The 16,088-nt window shown below is 34.3% G+C and overlaps 1 protein-coding gene across 2 annotated transcripts in view; it reads left to right on the forward strand.

Moving 5' to 3' along the window:
* The window catches only part of MTMR9 (myotubularin related protein 9), a 71,405-nt gene that overhangs the window by 40,870 nt on the left and 14,447 nt on the right, over positions 1 to 16,088 (forward strand). For both annotated transcript variants that reach the window (XM_037813048.1, XM_037813049.1), the window contains exons 5-8: positions 833 to 1,050; positions 1,626 to 1,787; positions 5,491 to 5,632; positions 7,340 to 7,560. In XM_037813048.1, coding sequence (XP_037668976.1) covers positions 833 to 1,050; positions 1,626 to 1,787; positions 5,491 to 5,632; positions 7,340 to 7,560 — 743 coding nt within the window. The remainder of the gene's footprint in view (positions 1 to 832; positions 1,051 to 1,625; positions 1,788 to 5,490; positions 5,633 to 7,339; positions 7,561 to 16,088) is intronic.

Consider the following 16,088-nt stretch of genomic DNA (forward strand, 5'->3'; position numbering starts at 1 on the left):
CTCTTTAATGGGATTCATTATAAAGCATTTTAACAACTGTTATTAAATATAGTGTTGTGTCCATTTAAATGGTAAGTGCTGTTCGAAAGATGATTGATTCAAAATTAACCATTGTCATCCTCTGGATGATCTTCCTTGCTCATGTTAAAATTCAAGGTAGTTAAGATATCAGTATACATTATAGTGTCTCTTGAAACAACTCTTAAACTGTTCACCATGGAAGATATCAGTATGGTAGATATTGATTTCTTGGGAACAGTTTCAAAAGCAAACCATCAAAATATATAGTTGATGGTCTTTGGAAACAAACAGTTAAGTCTTGGAAAATTGAAAGGGATGGAGGGCCACTAGAGAATAAATAACAGATAAGCAGCTTTCAAGATACTGAAAATGATTGCCCAAACAAGAATAGTGCATAAACATTTTTTACTTTGTAATTGGTGCCTTTTATTTCTACACTTCTTGCTAAAACTGCCAACCCTAAATATATGTGATTGAAGTAAAGATTTATTGGCTTGTAGGCCATTATTGTCTTCAATACAGAGTCAGGTCTACTGGGTATTCAATTCATTGGCTAAATCTTAAAGAGGAACTATAATTTATTATGCAAAAGTGTTTTGAGATTGTAGGAAGAAAAGACCTATAAAAGTATAAGGCTTATGTTTGTTTTGCAGTTCTATTGCCCATACATAGAAATTTTTTTTGGATCAAATCCACCTCCGAAGTGTCACATATTTGTTTTTGAGATACTTGTAATCTAGCTAATTTATTCATGTTTTCAGAAAATATAAAAGCAGCTGCTGTTGAATTTTAAGTTGGATTGTGCTTCTAGGTAATTATGCGAAGTGGTCAGCCACTCACTGGCACAAATGGTAGACGGTGCAAAGAAGATGAGAAGCTGATAAATGCTACCCTTCGGGCAGGAAAACGTGGCTACATCATTGACACCCGATCTCTAAATGTGGCTCAGCAAGCTAGAGCCAAAGGAGGTGGCTTCGAACAAGAAGCTCATTATCCCCAGTGGAGGCGAATTCATAAGTCTATTGAGAGGTAAAAGATTCTGAAGACAATAATGGACTCTTATTTGAAGCTAATTAGAGCGGGTAGGCCCTTAGCTGTTCAAAAATCACAAGTGTTCAAATGAACCTACACATTGACTTAGGGTCAAAAATTGGCTGGATCTCCTCTCATATTTTAGAAGATAAACAAAAGACTTATTCTAGATGCCCACAGCTGAGTTTTAGTCCAATAACTAGCAGTGGGGAGATGGCACCAGAACGTCCGGTGTTTAGATCAGTGGGAAAAGGATCACAATTGTAAGTGGCACCGTGTCTTGTGACCTTTCACAAAATGCAGTGTTTGGCCCTGTCCCCTAGTCAGATAATTCAGGTATGTGAGATGGATTTAATCTGTTTCAGATGTGGAATAGCTTACCATGATAGGCATTGTGAACATTTTTGCATCTATGTTTAAATATTAGGTTTTCAATCCTTATCAAGGTACTTTATTACAAGGTAAACAATTTTATAATACTTGAAGCTACTTTTAATATCTTGGAGGCTGAGTTTTTGGTTTGGTTTTGTTCTTTAACATTCTGTGTTCTCTTTTTTTCTTGATTTTGAAAGGTATCACATTCTTCAGGAAAGCTTAATCAAACTCGTGGAAGCTTGTAATGACCAAACGCATAACATGGACCGATGGCTCAGTAAATTGGAGGCGTCCAATTGGCTGACTCATATCAAAGAGATTCTGACAACTGCCTGTTTAGCAGCTCAGTGCATTGACAGGTAAAGTGCATTTCAAGGTTCATGAAAGCGATAGGCATAGGTAAATAGACTTTGCTTTTATCCAGACATATGTTTATAAATTATGCTAAGGTTTGTGCATATACTGTATCTTATGCTCAGATCATTTTATAAATTGCTATATAAGATAATTAGTTAACCCCATTCCATTATAGATGAGGAATGTACATAGAGTATGACATTTAATAGATAATTAATGTTTGTTAAATGAATGTGACCCATGTACATATACACATCTTCTATGACCCAAATTTTTAAAATACTATAGAACCTGCTTTTTCTATAAAATCCTTAAGTTGTCAGTCTACCAGTTTCTTTCTTTTTTTTTAATCTTCATTTTATTGAGATATATTCACATACCACGCATTCATACAAAACAAATCGTACATTCGATTGTTCACAGTACCATTACATAGTTGTACATTCATCACCTAAATCAATCCTTGACACCTTCATTAGCACACACACAAAAATAACAAGAATAATAATTAAAGTGAAAAAGAGCAATTGAAGTAAAAAAGAACACTGGGTATCTTTGTCTGTTTGTTTGTTTCCTTCCCCTATTTTTCTACTCATCCATCCATAAACTAGACAAAGTGGAGTATGGACCTTATGGCTTTCCCAATCCCATTGTCACCCCTCATAAGCTACATTTTTATACAATTGTCTTTGAGATTCATGGGTTCTGGGTTGTAGTTTGATAGTTTCAGGTATCCACCACCAGCTACCCCAATTCTTTAGAACCTAAAAAGGGTTGTCTAAAGTGTGCGTAAGAGTGCCCACCAGAGTGACCTCTCGGCTCCTTTTGGAATCTCTCTGCCACTGAAGCTTATTTCATTTCCTTTCACATCCCCCTTTTGGTCAAGAAGATGTTCTCCGTCCCACGATGCCAGGTCTACATTCCTCCCCGGGAGTCATATTCCACGTTGCCAGGGAGATTCACTCCCCTGGGTGTCTGATCCCACGTAGGGGGGAGAGCAGTGATTTCACCTTTCAAGCTGGCTTAGCTAGAGAGAGAGGGCCACATCTGAGCAACAAACAGGCATTCGGGAGGAGGCTCTTAGGCACTATTATAGGGAGGCCTAGCCTCTCCTTTGCAGCAGCTGTCTTCCCAAGGATAAAACCTATGGTAGAGGGCTCAACCCATCAAACCACCAGTCCCCTATGTCTGTGGTCATGTTAGCAGACATCGAGGTGGGGTAGGCCAATACCCCTGCATTCTCCACAGGCTCCTCAAGGGGGCACTACACCTTTTTTTCCTTGTTTTTCTTTTTTTTTTTTTTAACTTTCCTTTCTTATTTAAATCAACTGTATGAAAAAAAATTAAAAAAAAAAAAAAACATACAATAAAAGAACATTTCAAAGAGACCATAACAAGGGAGTAAGAAAAAGACAACTAACCTAAGATAACTGCTGTACTTCCAATGTGTTCCTACTTTACCCCAAGAAAGTTACCTAATATAGCAACATTTCTCTACTAGTTTCTTAAACTTTGAAAAAGAATGGGAGAAAGTTTTCTTCTTAGTTCTTCTCACAGGGCCAAGCTTGCCTCCTTACTTTTGAAATATCAATGAAAGGAAAAATGTAATTTTGTTACATAGTAAAATGATCCTTTCTAATCTCTTATATAAACTACTTGATAATGTGCAGTTTTATCTGGATCTCAAGTTGAGAAGGTATATGAAGTGATTTTAGTTTATTCACTCAGTTAAAGGTTGCTAATCCTTGAGACTTGAGGGAGAAGACTTAAACAGAGGCAGAAGGATTGGTTTAAGTTGTTGCAGAAGCTTAGAATGCCCTTTTTAAGAAGGGGATTCCCACTGAAACAATAGGTAGGTATAAATATTTCCACCACATAGTTGGATGGCACTTTTCTTTGAGACTTTAATTTGCTTTACTGATGCTTCTAAATTAGGGAAATATCTATGTAATTTTTCACGGTTAGAGAGAAATTGATAATAGAATGGGTTGCTTAAGATCATGTGGTAAGTTAGTGAGACAGTGAAGAATAGGTAAACTCTTGGTGTCAGGATTCCCAGGCTGTCACTGTTCTTTGTTTTAGGCAAAGCTCATTTAGCTAATAAAATATGGGAATTAAAGACCAAGGTTCTGTGGCAAAGAAATCAATAACCCAGAATAAAGAGGTAATATTGAAGTTTTCATTTCTTTTTAACCCAAGTTTACCAGATTTCCCCTTCCATGATGAATAAAGAGACTTCAGTTTTCTTAGGAAATATGAATTATAGTAGACACTTATCACAACTTTAATATTGTTTAAATTTTCAGCCATAATAATCAGATGATGCATATCAAGGCAATCCTAGGTATAGAACAGTATTTATTATCTCTACCTTTGTTTAGCTTGGGCTGGCCACCACATACAAATGGGGACTTTGAAACTCTTGTGAGAGGTGGGAGTTTTGGTTTATTTTGCCATGTTTGGGTTTTACTTTTCTGATACGTATTAATTTATTATTTGTACCTCCATTCAGATCTGTCCTTATAACTATATACTTAAAATGTAAAAATATTCTTTAAATTAATTGAATTAATTCAGAATATCCAGATATCTCAAAAATTATCTCAAAATTATTATTTCAAAAACAGATAATTGAGATATATGTATTCAGTATGTATCAGAAGCCTTAAAAATTGCTCATACCCTTCAGCTTAGTAGTTAGATTTTATCCTAAGAATGGGGTTGTTAGCCAAACAATAGGTGAACTCCTGGGAGTCTTATTTTCAAAGTAAGAACCCTGTACAATTCAGCAGAAGACAAAAGGCTAAGTTACATCATTTACAGTGTAATAAAAATTGGCAATAACCTACATTTCCAGCTATAGGATTAAGTAAATTATAGTGTATTGTATAAACATTAAAACAATACTTCCAAAGATGGCATAGAAACAAGGGAAATGTATATAATGAAATGAAAATAGTAGGAAGTTATCTATTGTGTATATGTACATGGCAAAATAATTGATGGTAGTAAAACAGGAAACTTTTATGTTAAGGTGGTGAGCTTATTTTCCTTTTTTGCAAATTTGTCTTCTATGTTGTTTCAAGAAGAAGTGGGGGAAATATAGTTAATTTAGTTTTTGGTATTTCCTTCCATTCTCTTTAGAATAATTGGGTAGCAGACATCTAAGTATCATGATTAGTGGTATCATTGCCACTTACTTTCTGGGTTGACAGTTTTATGTTTTTCTCAGTATGTAGTTCAGAACAGTTTCCCAAATGCATTATAGTTTATGAAGCCTTCCTTAAAGTCAGCTTATGGTGAAAAGGTAGAATCAAGGTCAGAGAGATACAGGAAAATAATTTTAACTGTATGTTTCTTGATCTGATGAGAACAGGCTTTAATCAACTATTAAAGCAGAAAAGGTAAGTGCCCACTATGAAAAGGACTACTTTTTTTGGTTTTGTAAAGGGAGAAAAATCAGCTAAATGGTTCTGTGAAATTTGTTATAACTTAAAGAGGTTCTTGCCATATGAAATCTGGAACTCATTTTTATTTTTTTTCCAAGAGAATCATATAATATGCCTTCCTTAAACTATAAATCCTACTGGACAGAGCAGAATGCTTAAGACTTTGAAAATATTATACTCAATAAGTGTTGATCATTAACAGAGTTCATTGACCATGTCAGGAGTATCCCATTTGTACTCTTGATTTTCCTCTCAGGGAAGGAGCATCAATTTTGATTCATGGAACAGAAGGAACTGATTCCACACTTCAGGTTACCTCCCTGGCCCAGATCATCTTGGAACCGAGAAGCAGGACCATCCGTGGATTTGAGGCGCTGATAGAAAGAGAGTGGCTACAGGTGAGGAAAGCTATTTGGTGCTCAGAAGAACTGCAAATAATTGATGTTGTGATTCTGATTTGTAGTACCTGGCATAATGTGTGAAATTTTGATTGAGTAAAATTTTTAAATCTTGAGTTTAATTTCTTGTGGGACAATTAATAAATGTTTGAATAAATGTTTATAAACTTTACTGCCTCTCAGTTTTGTATCATTCTTTGCTTTTATTGCTGTTTTGGCACTTCTTTCACTTAAACAACCCTTATTAGTTTCACATTCAGGAAAATATAAAGAAATGTATAGTCTTTTCTTCCAGAAGCTTGGTCTTGATAAAATTGATCCATTTCTTTCACACCCTAATTCCTGAACTAGACCTAAAAGTGAATTCTTTGAGGAGAGGGAGCCATGCCCTACTCATCTGTTTATCACTAGGGCACAGCACAGTGCTGTCATATAATGCTGTATACTACTAAACTAAAGATCTCACAAAATAGATCGAAATCCTCCAAGTCAGAGATCAATTTATGAATGTGTATTTACTGTATAACTGAGTAAATAATTGTGACTGAAAATAAATGCTTGGATATATCTTGAAAGCAGAAGTATCTCTGGGAAAAATAATTTCTGACTATTATAATTAGAACTCAAATTTATTATTTTTTAATGTTGTTATTTATACCATGTCTACTCTGCCTAACAACTGACCTTTATCTCTGTTTAATTCAGAGATAAAGTCAGACTTAAACCACTCAGTCTGACTGGTTTAAGTCATACCTTCCTAACTAAATATACCTTCTGTATTTGGTGAACATCTTTCCTGCTACATTCTTCATGATGTGTAATAAACAAACAAATGAATATAATTTACTTATTTATACATTACTATTTTAATAGGTATCAAAATCCCACTAACCACTGGAAAATTTTCATGGGATTATCCTTGTCAGATAAAGTAGTACAGAGACCCAAAGACAAAGCAGGTCTGTAAAAACCTAGAAGGGTATGATTTGTGGTGATGAGGTGAGCACAGTTTTTGTGCAAAAAGGCAACTGATTATTCTTAAATTTACTTTGGTCAGTAGATAGCAGACTCTTCCATTTCTTTTTGGGAGAAGAGGGAAACAAAGCACAGCTTTATCTCTAAAATAAAAGTATTTATTCAGATCTCTTCATGATAGTAACTTTTTTCTACATGTAATTAAAAATTTAATATCAGATATCAGAACTGACCTTATAAAGGTTGTCTGTCAGAGTCCCATACTAATTTATCTCCATTTAGTGGTGAGGTTTATGTAGCTTACAGCAATCTACATTCACTTGGTAGAATAGAAGGTGATAGTTATCCTTTATTTTGTACCCTAAAAGCTTATGTTTTTTGATTTTCTTCCACATTTTACAGACCTAGATTAATTTATAAGTTTTTCATTACTGAAGTACATTATTTCTCCATTTAATATTCCAAGAACAGTTGTTCCTATGATCATGTTTTAACTGCACAATCTCATTAAGTATTTGGAAATTTTTTTTTTTCCTTAAGTTGCCAAAAATTACTCATTTTAAACCTGAAAGGTATTAATATAAACAGCAACTACCCTTACTATGTGATGTTCCAGTTAATAAAAGTTTTACCACAACTTTGTGAAACAATGTTAATAAAATGTGCTGTAATGTACTCTCACTGTAGAACATTTCTAAGATAGGATTATCACATTTCCATCTTTTCTCTTAGGCTGGTCACCCATTCCAACAGCGCTGTGCACAATCAGCCTATTGTAATAGTAAGCAGAAATGGGAATCGCCTGTATTTCTTCTCTTCTTGGACTGTGTATGGCAGATACTTCGTCAGTTCCCTTGTTCTTTTGAATTTAATGAGCATTTCCTCATCATGCTGTTTGAGCATGCCTATGCCTCACAGTTTGGGACATTCCTGGGCAACAATGAAAGTGAAAGGTAGGTAAACTGCTCACACGACAACATATTTTTACTTGTTTTGATCACTTCCTTAAAAAGACCAAGATTTGGTTTTACATTTATGTTATGTATATGTAAAAAGATAGAGGTTACAGATAAGTATAAATTGAATTATATTCATTGCATTGTGCGCCTGTCACATACTAAGTGGGAACATATCCTTGACTTTGTTCTGTTAGATTAAAATTAGTCCAGAAAGCTTTGAGTCAATTGGACAGCCATCTTAAATGTTAATTTCTTTATATAAGATCATAGTGTCTTACTTCTGGAAGAAGCCTTAATGTGTAATCCAACTATGCCCTCTTCCCAAATTTATAGATTAGGGAAAGTAAGATCCAGAGAAATTAAATAACTTTCCTAGGGACATGCAGCCAATTGGTCACCAAAAGTATGCCTCTTGTACTAGTTTTCCTACTCCTGCTCAAGAGCTTTCTGTGTTACATCATAGAAACTGTCTTAAGGCCCAGAGTGACAATCTATTATACATCCCAGACACCATCAAGTTTTTTAGGTTTATTTAGAAGATTCACATCAGAATGACCCTAAAGTTGCTTAATGATCTTCTCATTTGGGTAGAGTCAACAGACTTTCTATGGATGGGAGGCAGGATTTGCATGGTAGCCAACATCATTTAACTGAATAGTAGATTTAAACAACTGTTTTTCACAAATGTATGGAATCGATGCATCTTTACCAGTTTAAAATTCAAGCAGGAAGAGCAATATATTTTTTTTTACTTAGAGCTGAATTAGCAATTTTTTTTTGTAACATTCGAATTTCTTACAGATTTTTCTTCAAAAGTAGGAAAAATTTTAGAAGTATGTGCATGCTATAGAAAAGACTCAGTCATCACAGTTTCCTCCCTGTGTTTTGGCTATAGCTACTGGAGTCACACACTATTTATATAATCCATTTCACTAGAAAGGTAATTTGATGGATGCATTTATAATTCATACTGTTTCTTGACTATTCTTGACTATCAAGGGAATTTGCTCTAAGTTTTTTCTTTGACAATAGTATGGAGCTGGGACAGGATTAACTTGTTTTTTGGCATTTTCAAGCTGAAATGATTTATACTAGTGTTATAAAATTGTACATTTGTAAAAACATTTAGGTGAGGTAGTGGTGGGATTTTCCCTGGTTGTTTATTCATAGTTTAGTTTTAAATGAATCTTTGAGCATTCTACCATATTTTTCTCAATTAATGAAATTTATTTTTGTTATTTTACATACTTTCTAGTAATGATTATACTCATTCATGGAAATATGGAAGTTTTAGTACAAAATTAACTCATCTATGACAGTGGCTATCAGTACAGGCCCTGACATATGAATATTATTATATAATCCAACTCTGTAAAATGTGACTCAAAGTTGAAGAGTCTAAAACATGGGTAGAAGGAAGTTAAAAAAGATAAAACACTGTCTCTAGATTATTCGAGAGTATGTGAAATTTCTTAGGAGCTACTGTTTCTCCTCTGCATTGTTTTTGTGAGAAGCACAAAATTTTAAAGTCTACTTAAGAGACAACATTTTGAGAAACATTTTTATTAGAAATAGTTTACAGTTAACAAAATTAATAAAGGATAATAACATTCTTCCCTTCAGGTACTACAGTTTTCTACTATTTCCTCTTCCCAGAGAGCCCTTGTACATTATTATCTCAAGGGGAAAAAATTGTTCCACAGTTTAGCTTCTACCTGCTACTATCAAGATAACAGTTATTGTTTGCAAATATGGTATTTAAGGAATATTTATTTTACTTTCAATATAACGACTTTAATTTATTTATTAAAACATAAGGTTGCCAGATTTAGATAAAAATAAGGACATCAGTTAAATTTGAATTTCAGATAAACAATGGATGGTTTTTTAGTATAAGTACAACCCATATATTGCATGGAAAATACCTAAACGAAGAGACTGATGTAATTTGTTTGACTAGCTTGACATTTTTTGGGTTTATGTAGATATATATTTTTTAATCATATTTTTTATTGTAAAATATAACATATATACATAGAAATGATAACTTTCCAAGAGCAATTTAACAAATAGTTAGAGAGCTAATTTCAAAAAATGTTACAGGTTACAGTTCCACAGTTTCAGTTATTTCCTTATTGTGAAATATAACATATATGCAAAAAGGTAATGTATTTCAAAGTATGATTTAACAAGTGGTTATATAGAAAATTTCCAAAAATGTTACGAGTTACAGTACCATAGTTTCAATTATTTCCTTATTGTGAAGTATAACATATATATACAAAAAGGTGATAACTTTCAAATTGCAATTTTACAAGTAGCTATAGAACAAATTTCAAAGGATGCTGTGGGTTACAGTTCCACTATTTTAATTCTTTTCTCCTGCTATTCTAATACCCTAGCAATCAAGAAGAAGAATATTATATAGAGATTCAGTATTCTTAATCCTTTGTTAAATTCCATCTTGTCTGTTGCTACCCCTTCCTCTAGTTTAATCACTTCCCTGATCTTCAGGGATGTCTAGGCAGTGACCACCCTAACTCCTTCATGTTGTGAAGGGGTGTCTACATTATGGGAAAAGGGATACATCTGGTTGATGTTCTGGAAGAGGCTATTGCCTCTGGGTTTTGGGACTTAGCCGGCATAGGAGTTTTCTGGAGGACTTAAGTTTCTGAAGAATAAACTTAGTGAGTGAAACTTTTATAAAGTCTCAGATAGGGATTTATTTGGATAGTGTTATTTGGTTTGACCCATACAATATTGGGATAAGCACTAAAAATTATTCATTGTTTATTTGAATTTCAAATTTAACTGGGCATCCTGTATTTGATCTAGCAACCCTACTTAAAACAGGATTTTGGTATTTAAAACTTGATGTCTTTCAATTTTCATGTGAGACCAAGGGAAGAGATGTTTATTTGGTGCAGGATTTATATTTTCTAAACAATATAATTTCTACAGTCAGTCTGTTCAAACACCATAATTACATGGAACTTTTAAAAGGAATTAGACCTGGTAGGTTTGTATAGGTTAGAGTGAAATAGCAACATATCCCAAAGTAATTTGGGCAGAGAATAAAAAATATATATGCAGGGCTCCCCTGAGAAGCTGGGGGAAAATGTGGAAGTGTTGGACTTCCTCACCTGGATTGTTGCTGATGTTCTCACAGACATTGAGGATTGATGGTTTGGTACGCTGAGCAGAACTCCGTCTTGGTGCTTGCCCTTATGAAGCTCGATACTGCAAAGGAGAGGTTTAACCTGCTTATAATTGTGCCTAAGAGTCTCCCCCTGAGTACCTCTTTGTTGCTCAGATGTGGCCCTCTCTCTAGCTAAGCCAACTTGAAAGGTGAACTTGGTGCCCTCCCCGCTACGTGGGACCTGACTTCCAGGGGTGTAAATCTCCCTGGCAACACAGGATATGACTCCCAGGGATGAATCTGGACCCGACATTGTGGGATTGAGAACATCTTGACCAAAAGGGGCATGCGAAATGAAACAAAATAAAGCTTCAGTGGCTGAGAGATTTCAAATGGAGTCGAGAGGTCACTCTGGTGGACATTCTTATGCACTATATAGATAACGCTTTTTAGGTTTTAACATATTGGAATAGCTAGAAGTAAATACCTGAAACTATTAAACTCCAACCCAGTAGCCTTGACTCTTGAAGACAATTGTAAAACAATGTAGCTTACAAGGGGTGACATTGTGATTGTGAAAACCTTGCGTATCACACTCCCTTTATCTAGTGTATGGATGGATGAGTAGAAAAATGGGGACAAAAACTAAATGAAAACTAGGGTGGGATGGGGGGATGATTTGGGTGTTCTTTTTTACTTTTATTTTTTATTCTGATTCTTTCTGGTGTAAGGAAAATGTTCAAAAATAGATTGGGGTGATAAATACATAACTATATGATGGTAATATGAACAATTGATAGTACACCATGGATGATTGTATAGTATGTGAATATATCTCAATAAAACTGAATTTAATTAAAAAAGCTGGATATCTGAAAATTACCATGAAAATACTAAGAAGTATTTTGTCAGACATCATGCCTGGTGCCTTAGTACATTAGTTCATTTAACTCTCAACACAGCCTTTGAATAGGGACTTCTGGTCCCATTCAAGTGAAGGAACTGAGGTTCAGTGAGAATCAGTAACTTACCTGGGGTCACACAACAAATAAATTGTAGAATTAGAATCTCAACTAAGATTTGGTGGACTCTGAAGCCTTTGCATTTTCTTTTTAGTAATAATACAACCAATTTGGAGTACAGAATAAATTGTATTATTTTAAAAACAAACCCGGAGACAGAATAGAATTTGGTTGACTAAAGCTTGGCTTTTTTATTTTAATGGTATTATTTATTTGACCCCTAATTCACTACTTATACCAAAAGAATAGGCCTACTTCCAAAATGGATTTGAATATACACATGGTGGCGATGCCACAAATATTTCACCTTCCCACCCCAGAAACCATTCTGTAACACCACAGTTAATCAAAATCAAATCTATGATACTTATATTTTACTCTTTTTATCTATTTCTTCTTTATTAAGTATAGCTGGAAGGTTTACTATCTCCTGACTTCAGAGTTCTATTCATGTGTGTTCTAAAATCTAGAATTTTGCTAGTTCTCATAGAGAGCCTTCATTAGAATGGTAACCTAAGAGAAAGCAATGACTAATTTTTTTTTCCTTTTAAATATTATATGCAAAAGAGCAAGAGGTTTTAGGGTTTCTTATGAATAAAAAGTCTAAAATTACTTGAATCTTGTGAATTTAGGAGATTGAACAATCAACTGGTCCTATAAAATTCTTTAAAAACTACTGAAACTTCTTGGTAAAAGGTGAGTTCAAATAAAAGAGGGAAAATCCAATATTTTGTAAAAAGCTTTTTGAGATATATTTACCATAATATTTACCCATTTGAAGTATACAGTTCAGTGGATTTTAATATATCGCATATTCACAAAGTTGTGCAACCGTCACCACAATCTAATTTTAGAACATTTTCATCACCCTCAAAACAAGCCCCATGTTGATTAGCAGTCACTGCCCATTCTCACTCCCTCACCCCCAGCCAGCCCCTGTCCTGACTATTATATTATCTCTGTTTACAGATTTGCCTATTTGGATATTTCATAGAAATCAAATCAAACAATATGGGGTCTTCAGTGGCTGGATTTTTTCACTTAGCAGGATGTTAACATGGTTCATCCATGTTGCAGTATGTGTCAGAGCTTCTTTCCTTATAGTTGAATAATATTCCATTATGTATATGTACCATATTTTGTTTATCCATTCATTTGTTAATTGACACTTGGGTTATTTCCACCTTTGGCTATTGTGAATAATGCTGCTATGAACACTGGTTTACACATACCTGTTTGAGTCTCTGCTTTCAATTCTTTTGGGTATATGTCTATGGGTATAACTGCCAGGTCATATAGTAATTCTGTGTTTAATATTTTGAGGAACCACTGAACTGTTTTCCAGAGCAGCTGTATCATTTTATATTCCCACCAGCAATGCACGAAGATTCCAGTTTCTCTACATCCTCATCAACCCTTATTTTCCTTTTTTTAAAATAGTAGCCATCCTAGTGGGTATGAAGTGGTATCTCATTGTGGTTTCAATCTGCATTCCCTAATGGCTAATCATGTTAAGCATCTTTTCATAAGCTTATTAACATTTGCATACCCTCTTTGGGAAATGTCTGTTCAAGACCTTTGCCCATTTTTTACTGGGTTGTCTTTTTGTTGTTGCACTGCAAATATTCTTTATATATTCTGGATATTAAGCCCTTATCTGATATATGGTTTACAGCTATTTTCTCCCATTCTGCTGTCTTTTCACTTTCTTGATAATATCTTTTGATGCACAAAAGTTTTTTATTTTGATGAAATCTAATTCATCCATTGTTTCTTTTGTTGCTTGTGCTCTTGGTGTCATATCTAAGAAATTCATTGCTGAATCCCAGGTCATGAAATGTTATGGTTTTAGCTCTTGTATGTAGTTTCTTGATCCAGTTTGAGTTCATGAATATGGAGTGAGGTAGGGGTCCACTGTCATTGCTAGTGGGAATGTAAAATGAGATTGCCACTTTGGAAAAGAGCTGGGCAGTCCTTCGAAATGTTAAAATGTTAAAGAGTCATCCCATGATTATAAAATTCTCATGGATGCTAGTGGGATACCAGAAGCTGCTGCTGCTTAGAGGGCTGAAACTGAGGCTAGCATCTATACCTGTCCCTCAGGAAGCCCACCTGACCAATCTTGACCTCCAACCCCAATTTTTGGAGGACTAGATTACTTCTGCCTGCCATAACTCCAACCAGCTGCTACTAGATTCTGGGCCTCATTTCCACAGCCATGTCTGCAGTCTCTGGTCTGTGCTCACCATAACTTACAAAAGCTGGAATTTAGGCATTCTCTTCATCCTGCACTCCCTTGGTTGTTGCAGATATCCAATCTAATTCCAGGGTTACCACCTACTTAACTCCAGTCTCTTTTTCTAGCTCATTCATTTTGTAGCTGAAGGGAGTGATCTGTAAAATTTTCTGCTCCTCCATTTTGTGTCTGGGCTGTCTTTTGCCCATTTAAAAAATTGGGTTATTTATCTTTTTACTGTTGAATTGTAAGAGTTCTTCATGTATTGTGGATATAATCCCTTAAGAAATACATGATTTGTAAGCATTCTCTTCCATTCTGTCAGGTTTTTTTGTTTGTTTGTTTTTGTTTTTTAGTTTCTTAATGGTATTATTCACAGCACAGAATTTTTAAATTTTGATTAAGTCCAAATTATCTATTTTTAGTTGTTGCTTATGTTTTTTGGTGTCATATCTAAGAAACTATTGCCTAACCCACTTAAAGTGTACAAGGTCATGAAAATTTACTCCGTTTTATTTTAAGAGTTTTATAGTTCTAGCTCTTCCATTTAGGTCTGTGATCCATTTTTATTTGATTTTGTGTATAGATGAGGTAGAGGTCCAATTTCATTCCTTTGTATGTGGATATCCAGTTGTCCTATCACAATATATGGAATGGTCTGGCTACCCTTATCAAAAATCAATTTACCTAGATGTCTGGGTTTATTTCTGGACCCTCAATTCTATTCCATTGCTCTGTGTCTCACTTTTTATGCCACTGCCACATCGTTTTGATTACTGTTGCTTTGTAATACTGGTATTTTGAAATTGGGAACTGTGAGGACTCCAACTTTGTTGTTGTTTTTCAAGACTGTGTTGACCTTTTGAATCCCTTGACTTTCCTTATGAATTTTAGGGTCAGCTTGTCAGTTTCTGCAAAAACAAACAAACAAACAGAAAATACCTGTGATTTTGATAGGGATTGCTTTGAATCCATAGATTAATTTGGAGATTATTGCCTAATTTAGATCATCTTTAATTTCTTTCAACAATGTTTTGTAGTTTTTAGTGTACACATCATGCATTTCATTGTTAAATTTATTCCTAATTCTTGATGTTCTTATAAATTGAATTGTGTTAATTTCATTTTTGGATTGTTCATTGCTAGTACATAGAAATATAGTTGATTTTTGTATATTGATCTTGTATCCTGGAACTTGCTGCAGTTATTTATTACTTCTTATTTTTTTTTAGTGAATTCCTTAGGATTATCTATATACAAAATCATGTCATTTATAAACAGAAATAGTTTTACTTCTTCTTGTCCAATCTGGATTCCTTTTATTTTATTTTTCCTGCCAAATTGCCTTTCATAGGACATCCAGTATAATGTGGAATAGAAGTGGTGAGAGAGAATTTCTTTGTCTTGTTCTTTGTCTTAGGGGGAAGGCATTCATTCTGTCACCATTAAGTATGATGTTTGCTGTGGGAGTTCCACAGAGGCCCTTTATTAGGTCGAGGGTGTTCCTTTCTATTCTAGTTTGAGTGTTTGTTTTTCTATCATGAGCGAGTGTTGGATTCTGTCAAATGCTTTTTCTGTGTCTACTGAAATGACCATATAATTTTTATCTTTTATTCTGTAAGACGGTGTCTTACATTGATTGATTTTGGAAGGTTAAACTGCCTTTCATTCCTTGGATAAATCTCATTTGGTCATGGTTGGTATTTAATCCTTTTCATATATTTCTGGATTCAGTTTGCTAGTATTTTGTTGAGGAATTCACGTCTGTATTCATGAAGTATATTGGTCTTTGGTTTTCTAGTGATGTCATTGTCTGGTTTTGGTAGCAGGGTAATACTGGCTTCAGAAAGACTTGGAAAATGTTCCTTCCCTTCTGTTTCTTGGACAAATTTATGAAGGGTGAGTATTCTTTTAATGTTAGGAGGAATTCTTCTGTGAAGTCATCAGGACCTGGGCTTCTCTTTGGAAAATTTAAAAATTACTAATTCAATATCTTTATTTGTTATAAGTCTACACAAATTTTCTATTTCTTCTTGAGTAATTTTTGGTAGTTTGTGTCTTCCTAGTAATTTGTTCATTTCATCTACATTATTTAATTTGTTGGCATATAGTTGTTCACAGTATT

The sequence above is a fragment of the Choloepus didactylus genome, chromosome 20 (genome assembly GCF_015220235.1).
Source record: "Choloepus didactylus isolate mChoDid1 chromosome 20, mChoDid1.pri, whole genome shotgun sequence".
NCBI lineage: Eukaryota > Metazoa > Chordata > Mammalia > Pilosa > Megalonychidae > Choloepus > Choloepus didactylus.